General features: G+C 45.8%; 1 protein-coding gene and 1 pseudogene across 1 annotated transcript; one reads left to right on the top strand and one right to left on the bottom strand.

Moving 5' to 3' along the window:
* The first annotated feature begins 1228 nt into the window (after positions 1–1228).
* RILPL2 (Rab interacting lysosomal protein like 2) lies at positions 1229–22637 on the top strand. The gene is made up of 4 exons (XM_065890446.1): positions 1229–1577; positions 8938–9089; positions 14943–15053; positions 22400–22637. Exons 1-4 carry the CDS (start codon positions 1257–1259, stop codon positions 22428–22430), a joined length of 615 nt encoding a protein of 204 aa, XP_065746518.1. The 5' UTR covers positions 1229–1256; the 3' UTR covers positions 22431–22637.
* Positions 5931–6224, bottom strand: LOC136133186 (large ribosomal subunit protein eL37 pseudogene; annotated as a pseudogene).
* Positions 22638–23989: the final 1352 nt, after the last annotated feature.

Genomic DNA, 23989 nt, shown 5'->3' with positions numbered 1-23989 from the left:
TTTGTTTGTTTTATCCTTGTCCACTCTCCATTTTGACTCCACAGCTTCACTGTGGAGAAAATCTGGTACACCTACCACGAAGAAAACTGCCAATACGTTCCTGGGAAAGACAAGCTCCATTGCTGGATTGTCTGCCTATGACTATTACAAACCCTGAATTAAATCTAAAATAACCCGTTTTGTAATCCACACTGCTAATATTCTCAGTCATACCCTGTGTAGCTGCAGAATGTTTTCTAATTTCAAAGCGGTGATTTTTGTCTTATCTATTACTCCTCCCTTCCCAACCCAAGTGCCAAGCGCGCGGCACACAAGCTTAGTGTTTGTTGGAGGGAAGAATCCAGAATACCCGCTAATATTTTTTGAGCCTTTCCTAAGCGCTTTTTGTCACAGTCATTGTCTCATGATCTCATATATTCCTCACAACGACCCTACTCCGTAGGTACGGTTATTTACCCAGGAGTAAAGTGAGGCTCGGAGGACTTAAGTAACTTGCAAAGGCCACACGCTGGTCAAGTGGAGGCACCCAGGATAGAGCCAGGTGCATAGCGCAGGGAATCTCCATTTAACTGAGGATCAGATGCCGCCGGTCCCGGTGACCATAGGCCTGGAAGCTCTGCGCAACACAGACCACTAGACTCCCGCGCGCTGCCACCAACTGCTGTTTTCCGCTTTGCCGCACGCTTCAGGAAATTTTCTCAGAGACCGGATCTGCCTCCCCGTACCATGCAAATTCTATGGCTGGAACACCTGAGTGCAGAAAGGGAAGAGTTGTGTGCTTTTTAGCCTCCTTCCCAGAATGCGGTGGAAACTCCGCCCCTGTCTCCGTGGACACCCAGCTTCTGCGGTGGCTGTCACCAAGGGCGGAGCTGGGGTCTGGGCCCCTCCCCGTCTGCAACAGCTCTCGGGCTGGGAGCGATCACTGTCACCCCTTAACCTCTCTGTTCCTCTTCGCGGCGGCCCTCCCTTTCCCTTGTCCTTTCGTGCCCCAACCACATCCTGGAGCCCGCACTTCCGCACGGGCCTCCGCTGGGACGGTGCACCGGGAGTCCTGGCCTGAGATCTGCCCTGCGTGGCCTCCTCCTACAGCCCCTCTCCGGGCCCACCCCTCGGCTGCGCTGATTGGCTGCTCCTGCCCCACCCTGAACAGGCAGGGTCCACTGACCCGCGGAAAGTTTTCCGTGCCGGGAGGAAGCTGGACGTTCGGAGACTCCGAGAAAGCAGCAGCTCCGGAGGCTGCAGGGGTCTGGGCGGCCATGGAGGAGCCCCCTTTGCGAGAGGAGGAAGAGGAGGAGGGGGACGAGGCTGGGCCCGAGGGGGCCCTGGGCAAGAGCCCCTTCCAGCTGACCGCCGAGGACGTATATGACATCTCCTACGTGATGGGCCGCGAGCTGATGGCCCTGGGCAGCGACCCCCGGGTGACACAGCTGCAGTTCAAGATCGTCCGCGTCCTGGAGATGCTGGAGACGCTGGTGAATGAGGGCAGCCTGACGATGGAGGAGCTAAGAATGGAGCGGGACAACCTCCGGAAGGAGGTGGAGGGGCTGCGGAGAGAGAGCTCGACGGCCGGCAGGGAGGTGAGTGCGGGGAGCGGCCACTGGCAGGGGGGACGCTTTCTTCTCTTGAACATCCAAGCCCCTCAAAACAAATCACTACGAGTATGCAGTCCTCAGATTAGAAGGGTTAAGATGGTTAACATTAATCGAGCACTTGCTCGGTGCTGGCCCCTGTGCCGAGTGTGTTCTAAAGCAGCGGCTTCCAGCATTTTTGACCAGGACCTTGAGCAGTGGTTCTCAAGCTTTAGCCTTGAGTGTTCGTTAAAACACAGATTGCCCGGCCCCAGCTGCAGAGTTTCTGACTCAGTAGGTCTGCAATGGGACCTGAGAATCTGCATTTCTCACAAGTTCCAAGATGATGCTGATTCTCTTGGTCCAGGTTTCACACTTTGAGAAACTTTGACCTAGAGTAAGAAATACTTTTTAACTAAAGAGAAATTAGTACTTATGACCACAAAAAGATACATATAAGAATATTCAGGGCTTCCCTGGTGGCGCAGTGATTAAGAATCTGCCTGCCAATGCAGGGAACACGGATTCGAGCCCTGGTCCGGGAAGATCCCACATGCCACGGAGCAACTAAGCCCGTGCGCCACAACTACTGAAGCCCACACGCCTAGAGCTCCGCAACAAGAGAAGACACCGCAATGAGAAGCCCGCGCACCGCAATGAAAAGTAGTAGCCCTCACTCAGCGCAACTAGAGAAAGCCCGCACACAGCAACAAAGACCCAACTCAGCCAAAATTTAATTAATTAATTAAAAAAAAAAAGAGGGCTTCCCTGGTGGGGCAGTGGTTGAGAGTCCGCCTGCCGATGCAGGAGACGCGGGTTCGTGCCCCTGTCCGGGAGGGCCCCGTGTGCCGCGGAGCGGCTGGGCCCGTGAGCCATGGCCGCTGGGCCTGCCTGTCCGGAGCCTGTGCTCCGCAGCAGGGGAGGCCACGGCAGTGGGAGGCCCGCGTACCGAAAAAAAAAAAAAAAAAAGAATATTCAGAGCAGCTTTATTCATAATTGTGTCAAACTGGAAACAATCCAAATGGAAAAGAGGAATCAATTTTTTAAATTGTGGTACATTCATATGATGGAATACTACACAACAATGAAAAAGAGCAGAGTAGTGATACACACAACTGTATGGATGAATCCTGCAGATACTACATTGAGAGACAGAAGCCAGGTACAAAAGAGAGCATTCTGCACGTGGAATTCAAGAACAGGCAAACTAATCTTTACTTATAGAAGACAGGTTGATGGTAGCCCTGGGATGGGAGAATGGTGGGGGCAGGAGGTACATTTATAGAGAATTAATCCAGGTGTGGTTACATGGGTGTACACATATGGTAAAAATTGTCAAGCTATAAACTCAAGATTAGTGCATTTTTCTGTATATATGTTATACCCCCATTTTACAAAATTACATTTTACGTTGATATCCAGTATTGATGAAACAGAAGTTCAACAATTTACCCTAACTCTCCCTTACTAAACATGATGTACAGTCATACTTTCCTATTCTATTTTTATGAATTTAAAAATTATTTTGCAACTCACTGAATTAATATCATGACTCACTAGTGAATTTCCAGCTACAGTTAAAAAAAAAAAAAACTGCCCCAAGGGGATTATCTCATTTAATCCTCATACTATTATTATTCCCATTTTACAGAAATGGAGGCATAGAACAGTTAAGTAATTTGCCTGAGGACTTAACAAGTAAGAGGTGGAGGCAGGATTTGAGCTCAGAGATGCTAGTCATAACCACACTGTAATAAAATACAGACCTATGACCTTTCTTGTAGTAACATTTGATGAGTGACTGCACTGTGTGGGCTCTGGAGCTATGGCACTAAATTAGACAAGGTCCCTGCCTTCACGGAGCTTCACATCTAGTGGGAGAGGCAAGACACACAGACCTCCAAAACTAGACCACAGGATTACAAACAGAAGTATGCCATGAAAGGACAGCAGGAACTGGGTGGCTGAAACTCATAGGGAAGAGTGAAGGTTTCCGGTAGCTTCCTTGGTACTCTTTTATTTCACCTACTCATTGCTCACGGTGACAATTATATTTGTAGATAAGGTTCTTCTTTAGTATCCGTCGTATGAGATGGTTGAGTGTCATGATTAGTAGCCTGACTTTTGAGATTCAAGAACAGTTAAATGACTTGCCTAAGATCCCTCAGCTCACATTCTGTGCTCTTTTCCTGTCACCTCCAGCTCCAGGTACAAGGATATGCAGAAAGCCCCATCATGGACCATGAACAGTGTGGTCTGCACGGGGGCCGGGTCATTTCCTGTCTGGGGCATAGCGGACAAGCTTGTCAGCCAGCGGATGAGCTGGCACGTTTTCCTCCCAAACTGTAGTCTTAAGAACAGGGGTGGGGCAAAAGGCAGAGAAAATGAATATTTAGTGTCACTAGCAGTTTATAAAAATATGCCCTAGTGTTGTTTTTTTTCTTACTTGTTTTTTTTAGTTACCATTTTTAGTTGCGGTAGACATAAAAGTTACCATCTTTTTAAGTGCAGAGTTCAGTGGCCTTAAGTACATTCACAGCCATTATTATGCAACCATCACCACCATCCTCTCTAAAACTCCTGTCTTGCGAAACTGAAACTCTGTACCCACTAAACACTAACTCCAAATGCCCCCGCTCCCTCAAGCCTCTGGTAACTACTGTTCTACTTTCTGTCTATATGGATTTACCTATTCTAGGTACTTCATATAAGTAGAGTCGGATAATCTTTGTCCTTTTGCCACTGGCTTATTTCACTTAATGTCCTCAAGGTTCTTCCATGTTGTGGCATGTGTCAGAATTTCCTTCCTTTCTAAGGCTGAATAATATTCCATTGTATGGGATCCACCACAGTTTGTTTATCCGTCTGTTGATGGACGCTTGGGTTGCTTCCACCTCTTGATTTGTGTGAAGAATGTTGCTATGAACGTGGATCCATAAATCTCTCTTTAAGTCCCTGCTTTCAAGACTTTGGGGTATATACCCAAAAGTGGAATTGCTGCATCACATGATAATTCTATTTTTAATTTTTAAAGGATCTGCCATTCAGTTTTTCATAGTGACCACACCATTTTACATTCCTACCAGCAATGCACAAGAGTTCCAATTTTTCCACATCCTTGCCAACACTTACTTTCTGACTTGTTTGTTTGATTACAGTAGCCATCACAATGGGTATGAGAATAGTTTGTTTCCTTTCTTTTTTAAAAATTTAAGTTCAAAATTCAAGTGTTACAAAAGTGTTTGCCTTGGAAAAGCTCCCTCCCCATCTCTCTCCACCCCTAGCCACCACTTCCCCTCCCTAGAAGAAATTAAAATGATCAGTTTCTTAAAGTATCCAGAGATACTTTGTGCAAACACAAGCAGATATGAATATATTTTTCCGTTATTCACACAAATGGTATTATAATATATACCCCGTCCTGCCTCTTGCTTATTTTCACTTAACATGGCATGAAAGTTGTACTAAATCAGAATATAAAGCGCTTCCTCACCTTTTAATGGCTTTTGAAAACTTCCACTGGACAGTGTTATCAAGTGCTCAACATGAGGGTTCTTAACTTGGAGTTTTTGAAACCCCCAAGAGGACCATGATTCTAATCCGCAAAATCTATGAACTTGCATGAGAAGAAATGGTATTTTTATTTTCACCAACCTCCATCTGAAATATAACACTTTCTTCAATTATGACTATAGACAACAAACCACAGTAATATTAGCAGTACCTGTGACAATCACCAATGGAAATCACAGATGTTTTCATATCCCATTACAGTGTAGTGCAGATCTCAAAACTTTGTTTTCCTTCTGTATCTTATTAGACCTGTGGCTACATCGTGTTATTTAATAAAGAAGCAGGTCTAGGAATGACAGATTTATTTTTAGAAGATTTTGATGAGTGTGTTATCTTAGTTGGTTTTCTTGTAATTCAATGCCTTTTATACATTTAAAATCAGTATTTTGAGATGGAATCCATGTGGGCTTTACCAGGCTGCCGTAAGGGTCCACGGCACACACAAAAAAAAGGTTCAGAATCTCTGCTTTAACCAGTTTCCTATCAAAAGACCTTCATGTTCCAATCGTTTGCTCCGACCCCATGCAACAGCGAATTACTCTGACCTATAGCAGTTGGCCCCCTCGGTATCTAGGGGAAGTGGATTCACTGGGTCAAAGGAAAGCCACATTGGAAGTTTTTTTTTTTAATTAATTAATTAATGGCTGCATTGGGTCTTCATTGCTGTGCGCGGGCTTTCTCTAGTTGCGGCCAGTGGGGGCTACTCTTCGTTGTGGTGCACGGGCTTCTTATTTTTTTAATTTTTTTTCAAAACCAGAACATTTATTGCGTGACTAATGATTGAAATCCTTAAGATGAACTGGATGCTGCAACAGCTGCCCTCTTGGGTTTAGGTGTTGCTCCTTCACGGAATCCATGCCTGAATCGGCGGTATACAATTTCTAGGTGCCTCATTCGACCAGTCCCGGTGGTATTTCGTCTTTTAGCTTTAGCACTCCAGTTATACTTCCTCTTCCGCTTGGCAGGGTAGCCATATTTACCACAGGTCGACTTCTGAAGGTGGTAGGCCTTAGAGCCACAGCGGCGGCACAACGTGTGCGTCTTATTCCGAGGCTTTCCAAACGAGGACGTTCCGTTCGTCATTTCGCTTCTGCCGCTGAGACCAAAGAGCTCGGGCTTCTTATTGTGGTGGCTTCTCTTGTTGCGGAGCACGGGCTCTAGGTGTGTGGGTTTCAACAGTTGCAGCTCGCGGGCTCTACAGCGCAGGCTCAGTAGCTGTGGCGCACAGGCTCAGTTGCTCCGCGGCACGTGGGATCTTCCCGGACCAGCGCTCGAACCCGTGTCCCTTGCATTGGCAGGCAGATTCTCAACCACTGCGCCACCAGAGAAGTCCCCCACATTGGAGGGTTTAATAAGTATTGTCAAGTTGCACTCCAAAGGGGTTAAAGAGATTGGCTCCCTCTGCAATCAGTGAAGGAACCGGTTTCCCCACAGCTTTTACAACACAGTATGTTTTCAAACACGCTGATGTTTATCAATCCGAGAGTAGGAATGTGGTCACTATTGCATTTCTCTTTATAGTGTGGTTTATTCTCTTTACCAACTGTAGAATATTCCAGAGTGTGGTTGTGCCTTAGTTTGTTTAACTAGACTTCTGCTAATGGACATTTAGGTTGTTTTCAAATATTTGTTTTATTTTAACTTTAGTTTGAAAAAATGTCAAACCTATGGAAGAGTTGCAAGATAAGTACAATGAACACTTGTATATCTTTCACCTCAATTCAGGTGTTATATTCAGGTGTATGTATGTATGTGTTTGTGTGTGTGTATAGTATGTCTTAAGAGATACACACTGAAGTATTATATACACACATATACATACATGTATATATGCACATATGTACTCATATTTAACAAATATTTATGTCTATATATTATTTATTCGCTCAGAATCTTCAGACATTATGTTAGCTGCAGAGTTAGTAAAAGATTAGGATCTTTCACCCTAAATACTAAATACTTCAGTGTGTATCTCCTAAGACATATTGCTACATAACCACAATAAATAATTGAATTCGGGGGAAAAGTTGGTAGAATACTAAGATCTAATATGCCATCCCTATTCAAAATTCATAATAATATCCTTTATCGCATTTTTTTTTCTGATGCAAGATCCAATGCAGGGTTATACGGTACCTTTAGGACATATCTCTTTAGTCAGCTTTAGTCTGGAACAGTTCCTCAGCTTTTCCTTGTCTTCCATGACCTTGACATTTTTTGAAGATTGTATATCAGTTAGTCTGTAGAATGTCCTTCAACTTGGGCTTGTTCTGATTCTGATGTCTCCTCATGGTTAGATTCAAGTTATACATGTTTAGTAGGGACACCACTTAAGTGATGCTGTGTCCTTCTCGGTGCCTCATATCAGGAGGCACCTGATTCAGTTTGTCATTATTGGCAATAGTAACTTCTATCACTTGGTTAAGGTGGTGTCTGCAAGATTTCTGCACTGTAAGGGTGTCTTTATTCCCTTTGTAATGCATAAGTAACCTATGGGAAAGTACTTTGAAACTGTGAAATATCCTGTTCCCCAACAAACTTTCACCCAAAAGTTTTAGGTCCATTCATTAGTCTTGCCTGGATCAATTATTACTGCGTTGGTTGCAAAAGAATGATTTTCTGACTCTATCATCTTCTACACTTATTAATTGGCATTCTTCTGTAAAGTACAGATCCCCCTCCTCCTTTCTGGTATTAGTCCGAGTTCTCCAGAGAAATAAAACAATAGGTGATATAGATGTAGGTATAGACACAGATGAGAATATTTATTATAGGAATCGGCTCACGTGGTTATGGAGGCCGAGAAGACCCACAATCTGCTGACTGCAAGCTGTAGAATAAGGAAAGCCGGTGGTGTAATTCAGTCCAAGTCAGAAGGCTTGTGTCAGGGGGCTGATGGTATAAGTCCTGGTCTAGGTCCAAAAGCCCAAGAACCAGGAGGGTTGATGTGCACTGTCCAAGGGCAGGAGAATAAGGATGTCCTGCTCAAGCAGGGAGTAAATTCACCCTCTCTCCACCTTTTTGTTCTATTCAGGCCCTCAATGGATTGGATGAAGCCCACCCACACTGGGGAGGAGCCTCTGCTGTACTCAGGTCACCAAGTCAAATACTAATCTCTTCCAGAAACACCTTCACAGACACACCCAGAAATAATGGGTTAACCAGCTGTCTGGGCATCCCTTAGCCCAGTCAAGTTGACACATAAGATTAGCCATTACATCCCCATTAATTAGTTAATTAATTTAAATTTTTATTTATTTTATTTTTTTGGCCACGCCACTCAGCATGTGGGATCTTAGTTCCCCGACCAGGGATTGAACCCATGCCCCTCTCAGTGGAAGCTTGGAGTCCTAACCACTGGACCACCAGGGAATTCCCTAAATTAAAAATTTTAAGTATGGATTCCTGAATCCTGTTTTTATTTGATGGGTTATTATCCATTCCTGTTACTATTCACGCGGATACTCAAGTCGTTCAGTTTGGCCAGTAGGAGTGCCTTCAAACTGTGTCCTTTTGATCTGTCTCCATCCCTTACACAATGGAATGTTCCAGACTCAACTTGGACTTTCCCTGTTCCAGCCCTGGACTCAGCTATTCTCCAAGGAGCACTGGCTCCTTTCTTGGAGAGTGGTACTTGGAATTCTTGCCTCTTTACCATCAACCAAACACTTCCAACAGGCAACGTCTCATCTCATCGGGTCCCTGGGAGTAGTAACAGAACAAGAGAACTTTCCTTTCTGGGATGGACAGTCCATCCTCATGAGGGAAACTGTATAAGTGATATCTTTTCTTACAGGTGAACCTGGGACCAGACAAAATGGTGGTTGACCTGAAAGATCCCAACCGACCACGCTTTACTCTACAGGAGCTGAGAGACGTGCTTCAGGAGCGCAACAAACTCAAGTCGCAGCTGCTGGTGGTGCAGGAAGAGCTGCAGTGCTATAAGAGGTGGGCTGTGCTGCCTGGGGCTCCTACACCGCAGAGCAAGACACTGCCTAGAATTCCTTGATATATTACATATCTGTTCTTATGTTCATCCAATCTACTTATTGAAGACCCACTATATGCCAGACACTATTCCTGGCACTGGGGGTAGAGCAGGAACAAAACAGAAAGTCCGTGCTAGTCTAGGGGGAAGACAGGCAATCAGCCAGAAGGCCTGCAATGAACACACAGGATAATGGTGGTGAGTGCTGAAGAGAATGTAGATCAAGGTGACATGACAGAGAGCAGAGTGCTGGGGGGGCCCTGCTTTAGACTGGGTGGTCAGGGAAGACCCCCGTGAGGTGAATGACAAGAAGAAGCCAACCATGTAAAGATTTGGTTGCATAAAAGTAGAACAAGAAGTGCAAAGGCCCTGAGGTAGGAACCCATTTGGCCAATTTAAGAGGCCCACCATGGTGGAACTTGGAATGTGAGGTAGAGGATGGTCCAGAAGAGACCGAGGGGTGGCCTTTTTGGACACAGGAAGGAGCTCTAGTTTTGGGGTTTTTTAAAAAATAAATTTATTTATTTATTTATTTTTGGCTGTGTTGGGTCTTCATTGCAGTGCGTGGGCTTCTCATTGTTGTGGCTTCTCTTGTTGTGGAGCACGGGCTCTAGGCACGCGGGCTTCAGTAGTTGTGGCTTGCGGTCTCTAGAGCTCAGGCTCAGTAGTTGTGGCGCATGGGCTTAGTTGCTCCATGGATATGGGATCTTCCCAGGCCAGGGTTCAAACCTATGTCCCTTGCATTGGCAGGCAGATTCTTAACCACTGCACCACCAGGGAAGCCCAGGAGCTCTAGTTTTATTGTAAGCGTAATGAGAAGATTTTGGGAAATCTTAAGGGAATGACACAGTCTGATTTACTATTTTAAAAGATCAATGTGGTGATTTTGATAACTGAATGACTTGGTTATGTGAGAGAATGTCCTTGTTCTTTGGAAAGACACTTAAGCATTTAGGAGTGAGGGGGTAAGATTCTTGTCTCCAGTTTACTCTCAAGTGGTTCAGGGAGAAGATGGTTGCATGGGTGGATGGGTAGGTGGATAGGTGGATGGATGGATGGATGGGTAGGTAGATAGATACACGGATAAGCATTTGAGGGATCTGGCTAGATATATGGGAAGTTTTTGTACTAGTATTACACCTTTTCTCTAAGTTTGAAATTGTATAAAAATTACAAGTTAGAAAAGATCACAATAATACTGGGTAGAGGAGGAACTGTAGGACAAGCAAGAGAGGAAATAAGGAAGCTGTTGACATAGCAGGTTTGGACTTCACTTTATCCTTCTGCACCATGTTTCCCCAAATAGTTTACTTTATGGAGGTATTTCTTGAAAAGGGAGCTCTAGGGAGTTCCCTGGTGGTCCAGTGGCTAGGATTCGGCGCTTTCACTGCTGTGGCCCGGGTTCAATCCCTGGTCGGGGAACTGAGTTCCCACAAGCCACACAGCGCGGCAAAAAGGAGCTCTGTGGTTGAATAATTCTGGGAAACACTGAGTTAAACAAAGCAGGTTTCCTTAGAGGCAGGAGAAGGAAAGATCAAGAGAATAAAAACATGGTGCCAGGACTTCCCTGATGGTCCAGTGGTTAAGACTTCGAGCTCCCAATGCAGGGGGCGCAGGTTCGATCCCTGGTGGGGGAACTAAGATCCCACATACCTCAGGGTGCCGCCAAAAAGTAAAAACCAAAACAAACAAAATGTAGTGCCAACTAATATTTACCAATGCTTACCATGTGCGAAGTGTATCCCGAGCATCATCTCAATTAGTGTTCACAGCAAGCCTATGAGTTAGGGTAATGTCATCCCCAAGATGATCTAAGGGTCAGAGAGGTCAAGTACCTGCTTGAAGTCCCAGGGCTGGTGGTGGCAACCTTGAGACATGGCGTCAGACAGCCTGACATTAGAGCCTGAACTTTTAATTATCATGCCACATTTGGACTCGGAAAGTTTGGAAGTAAGGAAATACTCTAATTCAAAACAAAACAAAGCCCCAATGATATTGTTCCTTAAATTCATTCCATGTGGCATCATTAAGAGAGCATCAAAGTAAAAATGTCCTAGGAAGCTAAATCCAAAAGAGCTGAGTTCTGCCAACAGGAATTTAATTGTCTTCCTTCTGCTGAGGTTGGAACGCTGTTAATGGAAAGACCTGTCTTCATCTCATTTAATAAGTACTCCAGACACGGTTAATTAAAAAGAGGAACTCTTAGACTGCTGATGCCATGAGCAGCTTGCTAGTGAATAACGCAACACACGTTAGTTCCAGTTTTGAATTCCCAGAGAACAGCAGATGTGCACTTCCCGTCTGGTACAGGCCAATAGACAGACAGCAGGATTCTGTTTAGTCTCCTGTGTTATATATTCTGGAGAAACCAGCATGTCAACTGAGGTGTTCTCTTAGCAACTGCATCAATTTGGAGGCTGAAGCTCATACTAATGATAGTTTTAACTGAAAGCAGATACGCTCGACTTTTTCCAAAGATGGTCACAACAGTTTTTCCCATCCTGCATTCCTTTTTTTTTTTAATTAATTAATTTATTTATTTACTTAATTTTATTTTTGGCTGCATTGGGTCTTCGTTGCTGCGCGTGGGCTTTCTCTAGTTGCAGTGAGCTGGGGCTACTTCATTGCGGTGCGCGGGCTTCTCATTGCGGTGGCTTCTCTTGTTGCGGAGCACGGGCTCTAGGCACGTGGGCTTCAGTAGTTGCGGCACATGGGCTCAGCAGCTGTGGCGCACAAGCTCTAGAGCGCTGGCTCAATAGTTGTGGTGCACAGGCTTAGTAGCTCCGCGGCATGTGGGATCTTCCCGGACCAGGGCTCGAACCTGTGTTCCCTACATTGGCAGGCGGATTCTTAACCACTGTGCCACAAGGGAAGTCCACCTGCATTCCTTTTCCAATGAGATTTTTCCACTCCTCTCATCGGAGTAGAGGTAGAGTCTATTTTCCGTCCCCTTGAATCTGGACGGCCCTATGACTTGCTCTGACCAATCGAATGTGGTGGAAGTGATGCTGTTTGGCTTCCTAGGTTAAGGCTCTAAAAGGCCTAGCAGCTTCCATGTTTGTGCTCTCAGATTGCTGCCTTGAGACCACCATGCTACGAGGAAGCTCAAGGTAGTCACATGGAGAGGTCACATGAAGAAGAACCAAGGTGCCCCATATGACAGCCCCAGCTGCATCCAGCCCCCAGCTGATCCACCAACTGAATGCAGCCAGTTGAGAACCCCAAACTAGACCATCAGGAGAACCACCAAATGAACCATAAGAAACAGAGCCATCATGAGAAGTCATAAATCATCATAGTTTTAAATCACTAAGTTTTAGGGTGTTATGTAATGGTAGATAGTGGGAAAAGGTAATTTTTAGATGATTCTCATATGAATATTATTATAATAAATATATATAATAAAAATAGAAATAATATTAAGTAATAAGAGCCTACTCTTTGCAAAGAAAGAGAGAGAGGGGTAAATTCTGCTATCTGACATTCATACCTAAAGGGGTATCTCAGTCAGCTCAAGTTGCCATAACAAAACACCAGAGACTGGGTGGCTTAAACAATAGAAATTTTTTTTCTCACAGTTCTGGAGGCTAGAAGTCCAAGGTCAAGGTGCCAGTATGGTTGGTTCTGGTTCTTCCTGGCTTGTAGACAGCTGCCTTCTTGCTGTGTCCTCAAATGGTGGGGAGAATGAGAGAGCAAGCCGTCTGGTGTCTCTTCTTACAAGGGCACTAATCCCATCATGAGGGCCCACCCTCATGACCTCATGTAAACCTAATTGTCTTCCAAAGGTCCCATCTTCAAATACCATAACATTAAGGGTTAGGGCTTCAACATATGAATTCAGTCTGTAGTAAGGGGAAAATTGATGCCTATAGCATGGACATAAATTTACCAGTAGGTACTACAACAAAATACCTAAGTGGATCTAATGAGCTTACTGGGTCAGACTTTTTTTTTTTTAATATTTATTTATTTATGTGGCTGCATCAGGTCTTAGTTGCAGCACGTGGGCTCTCTAGTTGTGGCGCCCTGGCTTAGTTGCCCCACGGCATGTGGGATCTTAGTTCCCTGACCAGGGATCGAACCTGCATCCCCTGCATTGGAAGGCAGACCATTTTTTAATTTTTTAATATTTTAAAAATTATTTATTTATTTATTTATCTATGGCTGTGTTGGATCTTTGTTGCTGCATGCGGGCTTTCTCTCGTTGCGGCGAGCAGGGGCTACTCTTCATTGCAGTGCACAGGCTTCTCATTGCGGTGGCTTCTCTTGTGGAGCACGGGCTCCAGGTGCCTGAGCTTCAGTAACTGTGGCACGGGGGCTCAGTAGTTGTGGCTTGCGGGCTCCAGAGTGCAGGCTCAGTGGTTGTGGTGCAGGGGCTTGGTTGATCCACGGCATGTGGGATCTTCCCGGACCAGGGCTTGAACCCGTGTCCCCTGCATTGGCAGGCAGATTCTTAACCACTCCGCCACCAGGGAAGTCCTATGGAAGGCGGATTCTTAACCACTGGACCACCAAGGAAGTCCCTGGGTCAGACATTTAAATGCTTCACTGTGGTCAGGCTTCTTTTGGTTGCAGGTGACAGAGATCCAATTCAAACTAGCTTAAGCACAAAAGGGAGTTTTATCTGTCACATAGCTGGGAAGGATCCTGGAACTGGTCTCAGAAATAAAGAAAACACTGCAACTAAGGCCTCAGTGTTGGAATCAGGGACTGTGTGCCTCTTTCTTTCCTCTTTGCTTCTCTTTATTGGCCTTATTATTTTGTATTAAAGACAGTCCTTCTCTGAATCTTAGGAAGCATGGCTGCTGGCAATCAGCAAGTGAGAGAGAATAGCCTTCTTCCAACTTCTGTACATCAAATCCAGGGAAGTACTCTGGCCCTCTCTGGGTCACCTGACCTAAATATCTTATTGATCAATATCAATCTAGCCCTTATCACCATCTGACTTACTATATATTTTTAAATTTTACTTATTTATTTGTTTCTTGACTGTTTCCTTTCCCAATGGGATATAAATTGCATGAGAGAAGGTATTTTATCTATTTTGTTAATTGCTATATCTATATACATTGGTACAATTTGTAGCTTAATAATATTTGTTGAATGAATGAATGAATTCCATTTATTATCTCGCTTAATCCCTCAATCCTAGGAATTAGGTATTTTCATTATCCTTATTTTACTAATTAGGAAACCAGAGGTTAAGTTAGAGGATTTATACATGGTTATATTTCTAGCAATTGGAGAAGCTTAAAGTACCAGCCAATGGAATTAGCCAAGGGAAAGAAAGAAGAGGTGTCAACAGTGGAAAGGCGGAAGGAAGATTCTAATCATCTGAGTCAGAATGTCTAACTGTAGCATTTCAATGATAATATTATTAATATAATAAAAATTATTAAGCACCTTCACTTTCAGAGCTGCACAGATAAGAGATCTGCAATAAAACAACCCACTTGGGGGCTTCCCTGGTGGCGCAGTGGTTGAGAGTCTGCCTGCCGATGCAGGGGACACGGGTTCGAGCCCTGGTCTGGGAAGATCCCACATGCCGCGGAGCAAGTAGGCCCGTGAGCCACAATTGCTGAGCCTGCGCGTCTGGAGCCTGTGCTCCGCAACGGGAGAGGCCGCGATGGTGAGAGGCCTGCGCACCGTGATGAAGAGTGGCCCCCGCTTGCCACAACTGGAGAAAGCCCTCGCACAGAAACGAAGACCCAACACAGCAAAAATAAATTAAATAAATTAATAAACTCCTAACCCCAACATTTTAAACAAACAAACAAACAAAAAAACCCACTTATTTGTCTCCTTTTTCCTAGTGGCCTGATCCCAGCAAGAGAAGGCCCAGGAGGAAGAAGAGAAAAAGATGCTCTGGTTACTAGGGCCAGCAATGCCAGCAGTAACAAGGAGGAGACAATCATAAGGAAGCTGTAAGTCACCTGGCTGCCCCCTGTTGCCACTAAATAATCACTAAAGGAAGGAGTGGGGGTGAGAAGGGGAGGTCCTGCTCTCCTGGTGGTGGTCTTGCAGCTGATATGAAAACTCATTGCCGGTGTATTATAATATCTGCCAGGCAGTAGCGTAAGCACTTAACATATATTAATTCATTGACTCTTCACAGTGACCCTATGAGGTAGGAACTATTACAATCCCCAACTTACAGATGGGGAAGTAAAGACCAAGAAGTAAAGTTACGTACCCAAGGTCACACAGATAGTAAACAGTGAAGTCAGGATTTGAACCCAAGGAAATCCAGATTCTACGCTCTACTGCCTCCCTATGATATAATAACAATAAACAAATAATAATAATATTACAACCACAAGAAAAACACAGTAACAATAATGATTGGAGTTTAAGGGGGCTAGTTCATCACCAACTTTGGAGGACCCTGGGTCTCCCAACGCTGGGACCCATAATGCAGTGTCCTCTGAATACCCCCTCGTGTTCACGCACCATTGTTAATCCCTTGTTTCTTTGGTTGCTGTGCCTCAAACCATAGAGTGTGGGACACTAGTTAAAATTCAGATTCTCAGATATCAAGTCATTGGTTCTAGGATGAGGCCCAGAAATCTGGATTTTTACTAAATTCCCAGACAGTTCTGATGTGGGGAACCCTTGGACCACACCTTGAGATGTGCCTTTTCTGTCTACAGATGTCAGTACAATTAGGCACACCTTTCCTCCACCCCAGGCTGAAGGGAGCAGCTGGTTTGCCTTGGTTGCTTTGAGAATGTCCTGCCTGGTGACAGTTTATCAGCTCCTGGTCTTTTGGATCAAAAGTGAGAAACAGCCTCGATCAAACTAGAAAGCCTACGGGGGGCCAAGCACTTAATGTGGATGAGTGATGGGGCTGTGGGGTGGGGTAGGGGACAGTTGCCCCTCAGTTCTGTCTGGCCTAGGAATAACATGTTACTAGAGCTTCCACTTCTTGAGTGAAGCCGAGAAGCCGGATTTGTTCATGGAATCTGATTTCCAAATGCCGGCAAATAATTTAAGATTAAAAATAAAGACTGTACGATCCAAACGACCCACCATCGCAGGCTGTATCAAGTCTTAGGCCGCCATCTGGCTCTTGCTCCATTATTCCTGCTTCTCAGGGAGGGCTGAGGGGACCTCGTTTTCTTCCATTCATTCGGTCATTAGTCAGTCAACAAACCCTCACTGAGTCTATATTGTGCACCAGGTGTGGTGCTCAAGCTGGGGGTGCTGCAGTGACCTATTTTGCAAGGACTTCGTGGACTAACTTCACAGGGAAATAATTTTGAGGGATCAGAGATTCTGAGTTACCTTCCAGGACAGGTTTAATTAAGATGCCTTTGTTTCAAGAGAGAGGAGAAAAGTTTATTTTTCTGTTTTTGGATCTCAGGAACATAGGGTTGCGTTAGTGAGTCTCAGCTCATGGCACAATGCACCTCGCTGTGAGTGTAAGACCCCTTCCTTCTTGGTTTTATTTGTTCCCTCTTTATCCCCATCCCCCATTCCCATTCTGCTTCCCAGCTCCCCTCCCCCTCAGCCAGTCTCCTATGGGTATTTATTTACCATGTTCTAAAAATTGTATATTGTCTTTTGCGGATGTATTTTCAATAGTAACTAATATTCTGTTTAACACTTCATTCTGTTTCCTCGTATTGTTTTTTTTTCTTCACTAAACACTGTTGTTGTTGTTTTCTTTTTTATCAGGCACTCTTTTTTTTTAGAAAAAGAAATATATATTTAAAAAGTTTTTGGCTGCACCGTGGCATGCGGGATCTTAGTACCCCGACCAGGGATGGAACCCGTGTCCCTTGCAGTGGAAGCGCAGAGTCCTAACCACTGGACTGCCAGGGAATTCCCTCAAGAACTCTTTTTAAAATTTTAATAATATATTTTACTAACCCAACACATCCAAAATATTATCATTTCAACGTGTGATCACTATAAAACATTATTAATGAGATATTTTACATTCTTTTTTTTAAATAGTAAGCCCTTGAAATCTGATGTGTATTTTACACTGACAGCACATTTCAGTTAAAGACTCGTTATGGGGCTTCTCTGGCGGCACAGTGCTTAAGAATCCACCTGCCAATGCAGGGGGCACGGGTTCGAGCCCTGGTCTGGGAAGATCCCATATGCCGCGGAGCAGCTAAGCCCGTGCGCCACAACTACTGAAGCCCGCGCACCCTAGAGCCCGTGCTCCACAGCAAGAGAAGCCACCGCAATGAGAAGCCTGTGCACCGCAACAGAGAGTAGCCCCTGCTCACCGCAACTAGAGAAAGCCCGTGAACGGCAATGAAGACCCAACGCAGCCAAAAATAAATAAAATTAATTAATTAATTTAGAAAAAAAAAGACTTGTTATGTTTCAAGGGCTCAAAAGGCATGTGGCCGCTGTATTGGACAGCATAGCTTTAGCCGATATATGGTCAGATGCCTTGGGCTTTGAGAACTGCGTTTGAATGATCTTTTTTTTTTTTTTTTTTTAGTATTTTTTATTTTAATCATACCTAACATAAAATTTACCATTTTAATTTTTTTTTTTTTTTGCAGTACGCGGGCCCCTCACCGTTGTGGCCTCTCCTGTTGCGGAGCACAGGCTCCGGACACGCAGGCCCAGCGGCCATGGCTCACAGGCCCAGCTGCTCCGCAGCACGTGGGATCCTCCCGGACTGGGGCACGAACCCGCGTCCCCTGCATCGGCAGGCGGACTCACAACCACTGTGCCACCAGGGAAGCCCTTAATTATTTTTTTAAAAATTGAAGTATAGTTGGACTTCCCTGGTGGTCCAGTGGTTAAGACTCCACACTTCCAATGCAGGGGCTGCGGGTTTGATCCCTGGTCGGGGAACTAAGATCCTGTATGCCGTGTGGCGCAGCCAAAAAAAAAAAATAATAATAATAATAAAGAAGTTGTAGTACAGTTGATTTATAATGTATTAGTTTCGGGTATACAGCAAAATGATTCAGTTATACATATATATATATTCTTTTTCAGATTATTTTCCATTATAGGTTATTACAAGATATTGAATATAGTTCCCTGTGCTGAACAGTAGGTCCTTGTTGTTTATCTATTTTATATACAGTAGTTTGTATCTATTAATCCCAAACTCCTAATTTATCCCTCCCCGCCACTTCCCCTTTGCTCACCATAAGATTGTTTTCTCTGTCTGTGAGAACATTTTAATCACTTTTAAGTGTACAATTCAGTCACATTAAATGCATTAAGATCCTGTGCATCCACCACCACTATCCATTTCCAGAACTGTTTCGTCATCCCGTCCCGAAACTCTGTCCCCATTAACCATTAACTCTTCTGTTCCCCTCCTCCAGCCCCTGGCACCCACCACTCTATTTTCGGTCTCTATGAATCTGACTACCCTTGGGACCTCATATACGTGGAGACATGCAGTATTTGTCCTTTCATGACTGGCTCATGTGATTAGCATAATGTCTTCAGGTTCATCCATGTTGTACCATGTGTCAGAATTTCTTTCATCTTTAAGGCCCAGTGATATTCCATGGTATGTATAGACCACATTCGATTTATCCATTCACCTGTGGATGGACATTAAGCAGTTTTTAAGAGCTGTCCATATAGCAGCGTAGACATCCAACTTGTTTCTGACCCCAGCAATGGGATCGCAGTTTGCCTCCCCCACTGTGGACAGTGCTGCAGTGAATATCTCCATGCTTCTTCATGTCCTCTCCTGGACCTGAGTGTGAATTTCCCAGGGATATATACCCAGGAGTGATATTGCAGGGCCGTGGGGCCTATCATCCAGGGTTCTTGCTTATCAACAAAGGCTCACACAAAAGGAGTGACTGAAAAGATTTAAAGAAGGGACATTTTACAGACGTGGGAACAGAGATGCGGGATGGAGAAGCATGGAGAAGCATCCTGGGGCGGGCAGCAGAGGGGCGGGGGGAGGGTCATACAGGCATGTGGCCTTCAGAAGAGGAGCACACAGCAACTAGTGAAACAAAGCCTGGCAGGGACAGAGCAGGGAGTGAATGCCCTCATCTCTCTCTCCTCCCACCCTCCCTGCGCCTGCAGGTGCTTCCCATTGGCTGAGCCCAGCCGGAAGCTAGAGGACAAGGGAGCTTGTTGAGATCCCCCACAGAGCTCAGCCTCCTGGAGCCTCAGGCTAGAGAAGAGAGGAGATGCTTCTGCGGGGGCAAACAGCCCACAGAGTGCGTGTCTACTTAGTTCAGTTAAGTATTACGCGCAGGCTCAGCGGCCATGGCTCACGGGTCCAGCCGCTCCGCAGCATGTGGGATCTTCCCGGACCGGGGCACGAACCCGTGTCCCCTGCATCGGCAGGCGGACTCCCAACCACTGCACCACCAGGGAAGCCCTACCAGGCTTTCTTGAATGGCTGCATGAAACAGCGTTATCAGACAAGACCACCTGAAACCACATTTACTTACTCTTCCAACAAATACTTACTGAGAGCCTACCATGTGCCAGGCACTGATCTAGGTGCTGGGGATACAGTGAGCAAGACGGATTCCCTGCCCTCATGGCGCTTACGTTCCAGCAGGGGAGGCAGAGAGTGAACCGGTCAGGAAATGTCCTAACGGGACAGCTTCAGATGGTCCTACCTGTGCTGAAGACCATTAAATAGGGTGCTGAGAGAGAGGTTGATCAGGAGCTGCTTTTTTTTTTTAAGTTATTTTTTGGCCGCGCCATGCGACTTATGGGATCTTAGTTCCCCAAACAGGGATCGAATCCGGGCCCTGGGCAGGCAGTGAAAGCATGGAGTCCTAACCACTGGACAGCCAGGAAGTTCCCGATAGGGAGCTACTTTAGATTTGGGGAGTCCCGGAAGACGTCTATGGAAAGGCAACATTCAAGCTGAGCCCTGGAAGGCCATAATGACCTGAGTTTCCCCTGCCTTCCTGGCAGAGGGAACAGCAGGTGTAAAGGCCAGAGGCTGGAGAGAGCTTGTGCAACAGAGATCATGGTGGCTGGAGCGGCAAAGAGAAGGGAGGTGAGGTTGGAGAAGGGGAGGGAGTGGGTCATTCGGGGCCGAGTGGATCCCGGTGACGACTTTAGGTTTCATTCTAAGTGCTTCGGAAAGACCTTGGAAGGTTTGAAGATGGGGAGTGACATGTCCATAGTCACCTATAAGAAGGTCACTCTGGCTGCTTTGTGAAGAAGGGTTGAGGGGACAAGTAGGGCCAGTGGGAGTGTTTCTTCCCCAAGAAAGGGTCTCCTAAGGTAAGATAATGAATGAAAGAGCATCTCCACCCTACAGCAGGTGTCAGATCTGAAGGTGTTTATGTGGGACATTCATTGGCTGAGGATCTCACTGTAAACAAGACTTCCAGACCCATAAGCTACCCATAAGTTTCTTTCCTTCTTTCTTTTAATATTTATTTATTTATTTTATTTTTGGCTGTGTCGGCCCTAGTTGCGGTGTCCGGGATCTTTTTGCAGCACGCGAGATCCTCTGCTGAGGTGCATGGGCTTCTCTCTGGCTGTGGCCCGCATGCTCAGTGGTTGCGACACACGCGGGCTTAGTTGCCCCACGGCATGTGGGATCTTAGTTCCCTGACCAGGGATCGAACCCGTGTCCCCTGCATCAGAAGGCGGATTCTTAACCACCGGACCACCAGGGAAGTCCCCATAAGCTACTGGTTTCTTTCTGCCTCTTCTAGGGGAGTTCTTTGGGTTACTTAATTGGAGTTTGAGCCTGATACGGCAAAAATACAATGTTTGTAAGCCAGCCTGAGGACACAGGTTTAAAGAGCGTGAGACCACAAATTCATGTCAGACGAGATTACTGAGCTAATGGAATGAATGAGTGAATGAATGAATGAACGACTCTCCGAAGAAGTAGGTCATGCTGAGAAGGATTTTTGTCTTCGTCCTGAGGACAGTGGGGAGCCATGCAAGGGTTTAAGCTGAGGAGTGACTGAGCTCTGCACAGTGACGCGGTCATTCTGGCGGCCCCGTGAGTGGATTGTGGGAGGGGAGGCTGTTATGCTCCTCCTGGTGGCTTGGCCTGCGGGTGGCAGTGGAGGAGATGAGAAGTGGGGGGATCAGAACATAGCTGGGGCGTGGTGACTAAAATACAGCAGGTGGGCTGAGGGGAGACGAGTTGAGAACAACTCCCGGTTGCTGGCTTGAATGACGTTTCCTGAGACAGGGAAGTGGGGTTGGCGGGGTATGCACAGGCTCAGGGTGCGGGCGGCTGAGCCCTCACGCCTATATCGCATGTGAGTCAAGGGCTCGTCCTGCTGTTGCTGGCAGAGCTGCTAGCTGTGCTCAAGAGGTTTGTCTTTGACTGGAAGCAAGAGCCCGTATCCCCATCACTGACTTTTCAGCCCACCAGCCATCTTTCCTACAACTGGAAATAGCATTGACACTGTACTTTGTGTCACTGTACTTTGATCAACCCCAGATGTCATTCCGTTTTTAAATTTTTATTTATTTTTGGCTGCACTGGCTCTTCGTTGCAGCGCGGGCTTTTCTCTAGTTGCGGTGAGCGGGGGCTACTCTTCGTTGCGGTGTGTGGGCTTCTCATTGCGGTGGCTGCTCTTGTTGCGGAGCACGGGCTCTAGGCGCGCAGGCTTCAGTAGCTGTGGCACGCGGGCTCAGTAGTTGTGGCGCACAGGCTTAGTTGCTCCGAGGCATGTGGAATCTTTCCGGATCAGGGATAGAACCTGTGTCCCCTGCGTTGGCGGGCAGATTCTTATCCACTGCGCCACCAGGGAAGCCCCCAGATGTCATTCTTCCTTTTCAAAACTTTGCATGAGGGGGACTGAAAGTTTGTTACTCATGCCTCAGGGGATATCTTTATATGTTTTGTCTGTTATATCCAAGAACTTACGTGTTACTCTTTATTCATTGCAAATATCTATTTTATAATTGTAGGTACCATTGAGAAGTTACCACTTCCTCTACAATAAAAACCACTTAAAATCAGAAATTAAAAAAAAAAAAGGTTCCAGACTCCATCTGTCAGTCTAGCACAGTAGTTATGTGGGCTCTGGGCCCAAGTCCCAGTGGTTCCAAGATATGCTGTGTGACCTTGGGCCTGTTACTTCACCTCCCATAACCTCAGTTTGCTCATCTATAAAATGGGGGTATTGATTGTACTCACCTCCTCATGTTGTTATGAGTTTGAAATGAGCTAGTAGATGGAAAGCCCTGGAACAGTGCCTGTCCCATAATGAGCCCCAAGGAAATGGCCTGCAGGAGCTGCTTACAGATTTTGCAGGAGGTTCTGCACCTCCCACTTCAGAACTCGGTCTGTTTCCTCTGACCCCTCTCTTTCTCCACCCAGGTTCTCTTTCCGATCGGGGAAGCAGACATAGATCTGGGACCATGGCTCAGTTCTCAGAAGACGACTTCAAAAATCATCTCTCAGTGCCAGTGCGTACCCACTGCACTTGCTCCTTTGTTTCCCCTCAAAGCCGTCTGAGGAGGAACGGATGAGGTTTCCTCCCCGACTGCAGAATTGAACACCCCCGAAGGCTGGGCCAGGGCGAGTGAAGCGGCACAAAGAAACCGAGAAAGCAGAAGGAAAGCGAAACGGGGCCACCTGCAGCCCCACTTCAACCCCCCAAGAGGCCCCCAGCGTGCGGATGTGCTTTCTGCTTCTCAGGGCTCACAAACGACCCAGGTCTTCACCGCGTAGCTGCGAAATACACCGGCCCAAATCGGGGTGGGGAGAACAGGATGCAGGACAAGCTGGTATGGACTTTGCAGTGATGACTTCACTGATATTTGGTGACTATTTGGTTTTGCTAACGTGACTTTCTTTACATGATTTTTTTATTAAAGTAAAATGACTTTTACACTTCCCGTGTTTTAGAGTGGCCTCTTAGAGTTACGTGACCTTGTGTAAGTTACTTCAGCTTTTTGGAGTCTTGGTTTCCAAATCTGTGAACTGTACACAGTTGACCCTTGAATAACAGATTGAACTGCGAAGGTCCACTCACACACAGATCTTTTTTCAATAGTAAACACTGTAGCACTGCACGACCTGCACTTGGTTGAGTCTGCGTATACGGAGGAAACTCGAATATGGAGGGCTGACTATAAGCTGTGTGCAGATTTTTCGACTGTGGAGAGGGTGGGTGTCCATAACTCCCTGCATCGTTCAAGAGTCAAATACACACACACACACACACGTATATATACATATATAACGTATGTATACCTACATACATATATATATACATGGTGCACATACATCTCATTGAATCTAAGTGAGGCACCATTAGTGTGTTGCTATGACAGGAAAAATGCTACAAATTATAACATTAAGAAGCTATGGATTTTAAGGCTCATCCTGATTTCAGCCATGTTAAAATGTGGGAAAAAATAAGTGCATTTAGGAATCAATGAAATACAGTCTGTAGATAGCGGGAGACTGTACTTTGCAAAGAAACTAACGAGCCTGCTGAACTCACCCTATGAGCCTGCCTTCTTAGTGAATAACACTGGCTTACTGAACGCGTTTCCCTGCCGCCCGGATTATCTCATTTATTCCTATAACATCTGAGGAGACGGGGACTAATACTAATCGTCCAGTTTACAGATTTGGAAACCAAGACCCCGAGAGGTTAGAGTACTTCACACGAGGTCACGTAGCTGGGAAGTGACTGCCCAGAACGCACACGGAGGTCTGATCCTAAGGCCTCGGTTCTTATCTGTGACGCTCTGTGTACCCTGATTCTCCAAAAAGTGCAAATATTAGTAATGAGTACAGTTTACTGTATGCCTTACCCACACCTATGTATGTTGCCTCACCTCATCCTGTACACCTATGTATGTTGCCTCACCTCATCCTGTACACCTATGTATGTTGCCTCACCTCATCCTGTACACCTATGTATGTTGCCTCACCTCATCCTGTACACCTATGTAT

Source organism: Phocoena phocoena, chromosome 13, assembly GCF_963924675.1.
Source record: "Phocoena phocoena chromosome 13, mPhoPho1.1, whole genome shotgun sequence".
Taxonomy (NCBI): domain Eukaryota; kingdom Metazoa; phylum Chordata; class Mammalia; order Artiodactyla; family Phocoenidae; genus Phocoena; species Phocoena phocoena.
This window is presented reverse-complemented; position numbering and strand designations above follow the sequence as displayed.